General features: G+C 36.4%; 1 protein-coding gene across 6 annotated transcripts in view; it reads right to left on the bottom strand.

Moving 5' to 3' along the window:
- LOC116275322 (clathrin coat assembly protein AP180-like) overlaps nt 1-9750 on the bottom strand; it is a 47839-nt gene extending 38089 nt beyond the window's left edge. Inside the window, exons 1-7 of one of the 6 annotated variants that reach the window (XM_031667283.1) lie at nt 9371-9750; nt 9057-9224; nt 2269-2376; nt 1372-1635; nt 1076-1153; nt 840-911; nt 348-431 (exon numbers count right to left, since the gene is read on the bottom strand). In XM_031667283.1, the coding sequence (XP_031523143.1) occupies nt 348-431; nt 840-911; nt 1076-1153; nt 1372-1635; nt 2269-2376; nt 9057-9224; nt 9371-9404 (808 nt within the window). In that variant the 5' untranslated portion in view covers nt 9405-9750. The remainder of the gene's footprint in view (nt 1-347; nt 432-839; nt 912-1075; nt 1154-1371; nt 1636-2268; nt 2377-9056; nt 9225-9370) is intronic. The other 5 variants (XM_031667282.1, XM_031667281.1, XM_031667286.1 and 2 more) reach the window with 5 other exon arrangements.
- Between the last annotated feature and the right edge of the window lie 1781 nt (nt 9751-11531).

The raw sequence follows: 11531 nt of genomic DNA on the forward strand, positions 1-11531 counted from the left end.
AGGAACTTAGAGATGTTGATTTAGCCAACAGATCAGGATCACCAAAGAAGAACAGTAGAAGGAAATTCCAGTCAGGTAATTCTACATTAGGATGAACAAAAAGTTGAAAACATCGAGTGAAAAATTATGTGTTTTGTTAGGTCATGTACTGAAAATTATGATGAAATGATGAGGATGAAGACGATGATGGCAAAGAAATGAAAATGATCTTAACAACTTAAGTTTACATTTAAGAGATAGAAGTTTATATAGCCTAAAGAAAAAATGATAAAATATAATAAAATAGATCTAAAAATTATTCTGAAGAAAAAAAGATTCCTAAGTGTTGATGGAGGAGAAATACGCACCCCCAAAAAGGTCTATGACACCTGAAGAATCCACCTTTGCTGGCGAGGCAGTGGTTGCAGGAGATGGTGCTGCAAATGCATCCACTGCAGTGAGGCACAGACAGGAAAAAGTGCATGTCACCCAAGGGAAAAGAAAACCATGAGCCTTGACAAATGGCATCTTGGGATTTCATGGTTCACTCCAGGCAGAAAGACTGTAGACAATCTTAACAGTTAAGGAAAAGCAAACGGATTTTAAAATACACACTCTCCAGAACAAAATAAAATTTGACTCCTTGAGGTCAGAAGTTTCAGTGTGAAAAAAATTTTCACTAGCCTTAGATTTGAAATATTAACCCTCATCAGTTGATGATGGTACCAAGAGTGAGTTTTTCTTTTCCAATAAATTTTAAATTTAAAAGAACTCAAGAAAAACCCTCATGTCATATCCTTCTCTCCATGCATTACTCCCACAAGACATCTCTGAAGGCCTGACCTTGGCAAAGCACTCACCGGATAAGAGGTCAGCAGTGAGAGAACTCTCAGGCACAGGAGAGGCCCCTTGTGGTGGAGAGGAGAAAGCATCTTCCAAAAGTGAAACAAACCAAAACCAAGCAGAGGTAAGTAGTAGAAAGCTGAAATCAAAGTAAAAAATCTAACAAATGCATTATCACAGGTGAGTACTAAGAGCTTAATCAGGAAAACATCTAAGAAACTAAAGTGAAAAAAAAGGGTTGCTTTGGTTTTACCTGTACCAAACAGGTCTATGCTAGGAGCAGCATCTGGCTTAGGCGCTGCAGCAACTTCAGGAGCGGACTCAAATAAATCTAAGACCAAGAACACACATGCCTTTACTCAACTTGAACAATAAGCCTGACACAGCATCACTTCCTAGTCCTGAATTAGCACTTTGCAGAACTCTGAATTAAGCAGCAAATGGTTTCTAGAGAACCATTTAATTAAACAGTCTTCATGCAGTACATCTCAAGGACCAGAATTCAATCCACTAGACGGAAAGAAGTTGACAACAATAACAAAAAATTACCACCAAAGATATCTAGAGCAGGAGGAGCAGTGGTGGCGGTGGCAGCGGAGGTGGTGGTAGTGGTGGTGACAGCGGCGGTGGCAGCGGTAGTGGCAGCAGCAGCAGCTGCAACGGCAGGAGCAGGAGAAGGAGCAGTTGCGGGAACCGGAGGGGCTGTGCTAGCTGTAGGGGTAACTACAGGAACACTGGTCTCAGGTGGCTTCATTGCAAAGAGGTCCAGCTCAGGTGCAGCCTCTGCACTACCTTCAGACGGGGCAAAGGGGTCTTTTGGAAAGGAAAGTGGAGACACACACAGCATCAGTAAGGAAAGAGACAAGAGACAGCGTCATAACTATGGCAAGAGACACCCTACACAGATATTTACACACTAGCTAGGTGTGAGGCTCCTTGGATTTAACTACTATCCTATTGGCAGGGGTTAGTGATTAGGATGTTTTTCTAAAGAAAAGGGGAAACTTAGTAGGTACCACAAGTTAGCAAACTAAAGCACTTTGCAAAGTGCTGTAAGATTAACCTACAGTCTAGGATCAGAGATTGCTATCCTTCAAATCTTCACTTAATTTGGTCAATCTGGTAGCTTTGAAAATCATTAAAACATGCCAATATATTTGAACTCAATGTTACAAAAGAGTACAATATAGCATTAGAAAAAAAAAAACATTAAGACAGCATACTTGCACTGACAAAAATTGTCAATCTTAAGAAATTGTCAATTTTGATAAGTATGTACTTCATTGTCTTAATGTTTTAAATGCTGGCATTATTTATTCAGTTATGATGAATGACACTTTACACTCAGAAGAAAATAAAATTAGAAAAACATATGGCCACTTCTAACTATGGGGGTTTTACATTAGGACAGAAAAATAACAGACTGGCTAATGACTTTAAACCCACCATTTCCTGAACATGCATCAAGTGCTGCTGCTACAGGGGTTGGGGTAGCTGGTGCGGCGGCCCCTTCGGATGCTGCAGGGGCCTCCCCAGGAGAAGCTGCAAAGGCATCTTGGGTGCAGTTTTTAAAACAATAGAAATTAAAAGAATAAAAAGAGAAGAAAATATAGTAAAAGAACCAAGTTAAATTGTGAAGAAGGCTCCCTTATACAACATGAATTTTTAAAAACACATTTTTATGGCTCATGCACTGTTGGTGGTCACAAAACAATTATTCTTTGCACACCTTCATGTTAGTTAACATGCAAGTGATATAGTGTTGATACTGCTGAGGTCTAATAGGATCCAAAAAGTAATGAGATTCTCATTGTATAAGGGTTCTGAGAAGCATGTTTTATGTATCATTAGAAATGGATGTAAAAATTAAAACAAAAAATATTTTTATTATATAATTTAAGACATTAAACTTCCATGTCCAGGTAATACTGACTCACTGTGTTATTAAAATGTCCCTGTCTCATAGTTTCTAGCAAACATAATATTTTCTTTAATGCCAACAAAATTAAATATACAATGGCAATGTAAATAATTCTAGTTTTAAGACTTTTTATAATCTAGTACAGGCAAAATTACAGTGTTAACATGAAAGGTTTACTAAGCATTCCTAAGTGTTAAATCTTCACTATCCTTGAAAAGCATTTTCAAACATAACCAATAACTTATTTTAAAGACATAAAGAGATAAAAATAGGGTATGATACCATAATGCAATTACATTTTTCTAGTTATTCGAAAAATAATCTATTTTCAACAGATTAAAACTAGAGTTTCACATTTTAAGACTATAAGCATATTATTACTCATAGTAGAATATCATTAACATACAAGCAGCCGCAGTTTATAAATCCCCAATTTACAAATGGCTGATGTGTACAAATGCTTCCCAGTGTGTTTCTACCAACAAACAATGTTAGCTAAGGTAAAAAGTCCTTGAGCTTGCATAGAGATACTATAGTTTCAAAAGTACAGAAGGAATGAAGCCATGATAAGCATGACAGGCTTAGGATAAGAAAACCCTGGAGAGTGAGACCAGCACCCACCTAGAACCTGTCACTTACCTGCTAAACTTCCCATCCCCAAATACGTCTTCTGCAATATCTACCCATGTTTCCTGGAACACTGTTCCTTCAGTCATGAAAATAACTTATCATATATACTTGGGAAGTGCTATACAGTATATGCTCTTCCTTGGTGATTTACTTAGTATATTAGGCTCTAGGACATGCTACTGTCAAGATACTTGTTTCTTAGTTTGACCTGGCATGTCCCAAACGGAGTATGAAACACTCTCTAGTAATGCAGAGTTCTAGTTTTATGCAGAATAATAAACATTAAACTAGATACTTACTTGGGTTAAAAGGCCCTTTACCAAATCACAAATATCCCCAGAAGGGACAACAGGACATCAGTTGTTCATATCTTATGGATTAATCTGATCTGATTGTTCCTCTTGGTTATACTGAGGAAATATATGTTCAACTTATTTATTATTAGAGACAGAATCTTGCTCTGTTGCCCAGGCTGGAGTGCAGCAGCACTATCATAGCTCACTATAGCTTTGAACTACTAGGCTCAAGTGATCCTCTGGCCTCAGCCTCCTCAAGTACTGGGATTACAGGCCTAGGGCACTATGCCTGGCCACGAATATATGTTTTGAGTGTCAGGTCAGCTGAGAGGCCAAATTAATAAAACTAAAGAAAGAAGAATACATCAAGGGATAAGGTAGGCATACTTTCTAAATGCCATGTTAAGGATACTATACTTGAGGACTTAGGGCAACACACCCCCTAAGAGTGGGGCAGAAGAATATAAGAGAAGTATGAAGAGATTTTGGGAGGGCTGTAAATATTTTGCCATGAGTCAGGTTAGTTGTTTTCTTTTCATTCCTATAAAATTTGGAACCGAGGCCAATAATACTGCAAAGAGTAGAAACACATAGCAGTCACATACATTGCCATTATTAAATTTAATTTCTGTAGCCATCTTGTGATTTAGGTTCTACTGTCTCCATTCTGTAGATAACAGAACCAAAGCTCAAAGCGTGTGTGTTCTCATCACAAACAATAAGTGAGGCAATGTATATATGTTGATTAGCTCAACTTAGCCATTCCACAATGTATACATACTTCAAAACATCATGTTGTACATTTTATATATATATATATACATACACACACACACTTTTTCAATTAAAAATTATTATTTTTTAAAAGTCTGATGACTTGACTAAAGTTACACAGTAAGAAAATGGCAGAGTTAGGATTTGGCTCAGAGCTGTCTGACTGAGCTTTGTGTGTTTAGCCACTGTACTGCATTTTTTATGAAATATGCCTCATTCTACTATATTACTCCCTTCTTTATAATTGAATAAACATCAGTTACATTAGTGCCAGGGATCAAATAGATATTTATGGGCTGACCCCTTTAGGTTATCACTTATGTGTAAGGAGATAAAGCCCATATTGTTATAGCTACATCCTTAGAAGAGGGTTTTTAAAAATCCCCTTGTCAGCAAGATGTCTCCTTTTAATGCTTCTCTTGTTACTTGAAACTAAATATTATCAACTTAATTCATCTACACCTGTCAGAACTTTTCTTAAAGGTAGGAGCTGCAGCTGCTCCCACCCCCAGCTGTTTGAATCTTCCTAGCCCCAAAGGAGACATGAATGAGTGTCCAGATGGTACCAGGCCCAATCACTGTCTGACTGCAGCCACTAAAGGGACCTTGAGTGAGAATTGCCCAGCTGAGCTCAGTCAGCCACCAGAACTGTGAGAGAGAGAATTTGAATTTGTTAAAAAACAAATGAAACTTTTTTTTAATATCTAGTTTTTTCATTATAAATGGCAGCATTATCTTTCCAGTATTGTAAACTAAAGCTATTTCCAGTTCAGTTCTCTTTTTCATGTTATTTGCAGTTAATTTCTACATTCTGTCAGTTTTTCAACCAGTGCTATTTCCTAGAAATGCATGCTCCTGCTGTTCGCTGTTCTTCAATTATGGACTCAGTCTAGGCCTTAACCCATAAACTGATCTGACTGCTGCAGACTAGTGTTTTTTTCCCTTCTAGCACTCTAAGAAAGAATTTTCCTCTCAAACTTTTTATCATGTGACTACCTCTCTCATGAGAACTGTTGTTTCCCCCAGCCTGACCTTTTCTCCCCATCTACTTTGGGCACAGAAGCCATCTTAAATCACACACTCAGCACAAAGGTTCCAATTGTTCTCAACAGCCCAAATGTCACATTCTGGTTCCTCTTTGTCCCCAAAGGTTCCAGGTTATACGGCTCTTACATGAAATCTAGTTGGAAGTGTTTAAGTATTGGTTTTAAGGAAGGTTGGTGAACTTAGTTTTTTGACCAACATATACCCAATGTGATCAGGGTTTTGAGGTAAGTTCTTTGGTTTTCCAGCCAACTGGTTTAATGTTTGCAGACTACTAACCTCATGAAGGTTTGCTCACAAATTGACACAGCTGATTGAAAGAGTATCCTTGGTGTGCAGAGGAATTAGCATCAATTTAGCATTCTAGTGTTTAGAGAAACCCTGTGTTCTTCAAATCAATGTGCTATTGTTGGTAAAATTTGCATCAATATAAAATAGGTTATTTTTAAGGATTTTATCTTTTATTTTTGTCAATATTTATAAATTTTACTAAATTTTTAAAGCATAACACTGCCTTGCAATCCTGTTCTGCATGATCATAAAAAGATCTCATTTCTTAAAAGTTCACTTTAAAAAATGAAGCATTTAATAAATGTAATGTACTGACAAAAATTTTTTAATGACTTACATGAACTACTTACATTGAAAGGACTAAAACATTATTTGTGTATCAATCAGAATATTTCTTTTTAAAAAATAACAGAAATTTATTATTTTCAAAATTTATAATTTAAATATAGTACTAAAATACATTAACAGTTTTAATATTTCATAGAGATGAAACTAAATAGCCATCTTTCTGAAATTAAAATCTATTAAGCTTTCTTTCTAAAGAAATCTACTTAGTTGCTATATATATTGCATAGGACCTCAAAAAGGCATGTTTTAAAGTTGTAAAGTTATGCTGTGTTAAACAAAACATAACTGTTTTTCTGATTATTCTAGAGTTCTACTACTTGTCAATTGTAGAGAGACAAAGTATTTAAAAAATGGTCACACAAAATGGCCAAAAAGATTTTAGCTTAGGTTTTTATTAAAAATTAAATCTCTGAATAATTTCTTAAAAACCAATGAAGGGCATGAAAGAAATTACAGAAAATCACTGAAAATCACAAAACAGATAATGACATATATAGACTCCCGAACATAAAGGATGGAGATTTTATAGCTATCAGAAGCCAGGAGACAGTTTATAGAATTATACAGATCAATAGAATAATTATGATGTGATTTTCAGATGTAATTGTCATTGTACACTCATTTATCAGCTAGATGACTGGAAAGGATATTGATAAAATCACAAGAACAGTCTCATTCTTTGGCAGTAAGTTACATGATTCTCTGCAGTACTCCTCCTTTAAGCTTATATTTAAAGCTATAAAGAATGCCATCATGAAAATTTTCTAAACATACAGGTTTTTCTACTTGATGAATATAGTCAAAGCAGAAACAAATGAAACAAAAACAGCATAATGGTGCAAAGAATATTTCAAAGAAATATCTTAGTCTCTGTTATTCTAGAGGGCTATGCAGGAAGTAAGATAGACCTGATTGATTTCTTTGAGGTAATCAACTCCTCATAAGTGGACTGAAAACAAAAATCTAAACAGCTAAGGCATAGAAATGTTCCAGCACAAAATTATTATGCATCCTGTCCATATTTTCCTAACATTTTTTTTCTGTTAAGATAAGCCTATGAGAAACTACCCATAGCCACACCAATAACAGAGGGTGGGGGAAGGATAAATTTTAAATTAAAACATTTATTAAGTGTATTATCTATTATTATTATGGAACTTTCAAGCTAGAAGGACCTTAGAGATCTTCTAGACCAAGTTTCCAATTGTATAGATGGGAGAACTGAGGCCAAAGGAGGTCAAGAGGCTTACCTTAAGTCAGGCCTAAACAACTTTGACAAACTCTACTTCCCACCTGATTTAGATTTGTGGAAGGAAGAGGAAGTTGATTTTATAAATGTAAGCTAAAATTAAAATTTTTGGTTTCAAAGGATATAGGGGCATAAATGAAAACCTACCCTCTATAGTGGGTGACTCTTTTTAATTTAATTTTATTTTTGAGACAGGGCCTTGCTCTGTCACTCAGGCTAAATTGCAATGGCATGATCATGGCTCACCGTAACCTCCACCTCCTGGGCTCAAGCAATCCTTCTGCCTCAGCCTCCCAAGTAGCGGGGACTACAGGTGTGCACCACCACAACTGGCTAGTTTTTAATTATTTTGCAGAGACAGGGTCTCATTATATTGCCCAGGTTGGTCTCAAACTCCTGAGCTCAAGCAATTCTTCCATCTTGGCCTCCCAAAGTACTAGTATTACAGACGTGAGCCACTGCGCCAGACCATGGGTGACTCTTTATTCAAGGGTCTGCAATCCTTTCTCTCCTACTATTTTACAAACAGATTTCTCCTGTAATAGGAATGACAGTACAGCAAGGCAGCAGAAAATGTCTTTTGTGTAGCAGTGGCAACAACGATGTGTCTAGTGGAGTGCTCCTTGTCTTGGATGATGTTGGCCAACCTTAGAGACTGGAGCATGGCATGTAGCAGAGTGGTAGGTGACAGTGTGTTAAATGTATTTTTCCAGGGGTACATATTGATTACACCAAAGCCTGCCAAATCTCTCCTGCTCTCACCATTTTCTTCCTCCAATTTCTTTACCATATTCTCAAAATGCCCTGGGAAAGATGTTATATGGTAATGAAGATATACAAAACTATAATGACTATAACATCACTTAATGTATGTGTTTGATGTAAGAACTTCTTTAGGTGTGGACATTAGCACCACACAGATGGGGATACATATATGAATAAACCAGCTTCACATGGCTCCTCAGGTCCGGGCATATTATACTGGCAGAGTCCAAGATATTTTAGTGGGTCAGAATTTACATTTCCATGGAAAGCATATTTTTAGACAATCATTTCAAAGACTGACTTAAATCTGTTTTCAATCAGCCTTTCAGGTGCTACTTCAGATGTTTTCTCAGAGTTCCAAAAACCAAAGATTACCCAAGTTTTTATTTGGACAGAGCAAGCTTAAAGCTCTAAAAACAAGCACATCCCTAAACTCTCTTCAGAGGCTTCTAAACCTGAATTACTCTTATTTTTTGGCCTAAATATTAAGAAATAACTTAGGCCAGTATTGCTCCTCCTACATTCCCCAAATATTCTCTGGGCTAGTTCTAATCTGGCCAAAAAGCTAAATAAACCTAAAGGTGACAGAGAGCTCTGGTACCACTTTTACATAGACACTAGAGAGCAGGAACATAAAGGCAGGAGTTCTGAAGGTAGCAACATGAATTCTAATGTTAAAAAACCTGAAAATCAAATAGGCCAGATACATTGCAATCTCTGCTATAAAATTATTAAAATTAAGTGAAGAGAAAGTTGATGAATTAAGTGAAGATAAATATACATGAATAAACATTGAAAAAGTACCTAAACACTCTGACATGCTGTTACATAACGTAAAAAAATTTAAAGACCTTAACTCCCAAGTAATTTTAGCAATCCTGAAAGGAACATGAAAATAGCAGCGAGACTAACTAACCTCCAAAGAGATCCACTTCAGCAGTGACAGCAGTAACAGTTGTAGTAGTGGAGGCAGAAGCTGAGGCAGTTGCAATTTCAGCAGTTGTAGTAGGAGGGGTAGGTTCTGGTGCAAATGGATCTGAAATCTGTGCTTCAGAGGGAACAGAGGAAAGTGCAGCCAAAGAATCTATATTTCACCAGAGACAGACAGCAAATGGAGAGAAGAAAAGCAGAGGACAAAAGATATACCAGACTCCAAATGATCAAAATGAGGACAGTTGTTACACACAGAAGTCTGTCAAAATGAAAGTTTAAAAACAAAGCTTTACTCACCCTCTCCCAAAAGGTCTATCGATGTCCATTGCATGGAAGCATATGAATAAATAAGAGCTAAAGTTGAAACATGCAACCATACCAATGTCCAAGCCAGATAAGGCACTAACTAAAAAAACCTTAGCTTTATGTGTCTTTTACACCATTTGTCATTAAAAACATAAATATGCTACCTATTATCATGGAACTTTCAAGCTAGATGGGACCTAGAGATCCTCTAGACCAAGTTTCACCTATAGACATGTACCCCAGATTTTATTAACAAGCAAATGGGTCACAAAACTACTTGTGCTATAGCTAACCTTATACATGAAGATATCAAAGTCATATGATCACATAATATTGATGAGTTTTCAAATACATGTTGGTAAATAATTTTAATTCTAATAAATTCTGGCAGTAATCCCATATTTCTCAAAAAAGTAGAAATTTCACTTTAAGCATATATAAAAAGAAACTGTTTTCCCATGTTTAAAATACACAGACACACAACACACACTTATTTGTGCTTCTGCAATATGAATTTACCATGAAAAAAATAAAAATAAAACACTCTATTATGGAGCCAAAGATGAGGATTTAAAAAATCCTCTGTATTCTTTCAGCCGATTGGGTTCATCGCCAGCCTGTAGAAATGCCAAATCTTACATGCACAATTTAAATTAAATTTACTAAAATGAATTTGCTAAAATTTGGTTGCTTTACACCAACAGGAAGAAAACGCTATCATTACAATATGTCCCCTGAAATAAAAATGTGTGATAGTACCTATAACCTCCAAGAAAAATTTAGAGACATCTGAAATGGCTATGGTCCTTGGAAATGAGACCATCCAATTAGGCTTATAGACTTTTAGAGTTTATAATTTACTGCCTAGTTATACAGAATTCAAATATGCTTCAATAATAGAAGTGGCTTGATCTTATCAAACAAGATTGAGAAAACAATTTTTTTTTTTTTTTGCTTAGTCAAATGAACAAACACATATCTGTTACAATTTAGAATCACCTTTAACCATGACTGGGTATCTACTGGGCAAATTATAGAAGTTTATTTCAATTTCTTAAAGTCTTATAATTTTTTATTTTTTTTTTATTATTATTATACTTTAAGTTCTAGGGTACATGTGCATAACGTGCAGGTTTGTTACATATGTATACTTGTGCCATGTTGCTGTGCTGCACCCATCAACTCGTCATTTACATTAGGTATAACTCCCAATGCAATCCCTCCCCACTCCCCGCCGCCATGATAGGCCCCGTTGTGTGATGTTCCCCTTCCCTAGTCCAAGTGATCTCATTGTTCAGTTCCCACCTATGAGTGAGAACATGCGGTGTTTGGTTTTCTGTTCTTGTGATAGTTTGCTAAGAATGATGGTTTCCAGCTGCATCCATGTCCCTACAAAGGACACAAACTCATCCTTTTTTATGGCTGCATAGTATTCCATGGTGTATATATGCCACATTTTCTTAATCCAGTCTGTCACTGATGGACATTTGGGTTGATTCCAAGTCTTTGCTATTGTGAATAGTGCCGCAATAAACATACATGTGCATGTGTTTTGATAGCAGCATGACTTATAATCCTTTGGGTATATGCCCAGTAATGGGATGGCTGGGTCATATGGTACATCTAGTTCTAGATCCTTGAGGAATCGCCATACTGTTTTCCATAATGGTTGAACTAGTTTACAATCCCACCAACAGTGTAAAAGTGTTCCTATTTCTCCACATCCTCTCCAGCACCTGTTGTTTCCTGACTTTTTAATGATCGCCATTCTAACTGGTGTGAGATGGTATCTCATTGTGGTTTTGATTTGCATTTCTCTGATGGCCAGTGATGATGAGCATTTTTTCATGTGTTTGTTGGCTGTATGAATGTCTTCTTTTGAGAAATGTCTATTCATATCCTTTGCCCACTTTTTGATGGGGTTGTTTGTTTTTTTCTTGTAAATTTGTTTGAGTTCTTTGTAGGTTCTGGATATTAGCCCTTTGTCAGATGAGAAGATTGCAAAAATTTTCTCCCATTCTGTAGGTTGCCTGTTCACTCTGATGGTAGTTTCTTTTGCTGTGCAGAAGCTCTTTAGTTTAATTAGATCCCATTTGTCAATTTTAGCTTTTGCTGCCGTTGCTTTTGGTGTTTTAGACATGAAGTCTTTGCC

Source organism: Papio anubis, chromosome 6 (assembly GCF_008728515.1).
Source record: "Papio anubis isolate 15944 chromosome 6, Panubis1.0, whole genome shotgun sequence".
Classification (NCBI taxonomy): domain Eukaryota; kingdom Metazoa; phylum Chordata; class Mammalia; order Primates; family Cercopithecidae; genus Papio; species Papio anubis.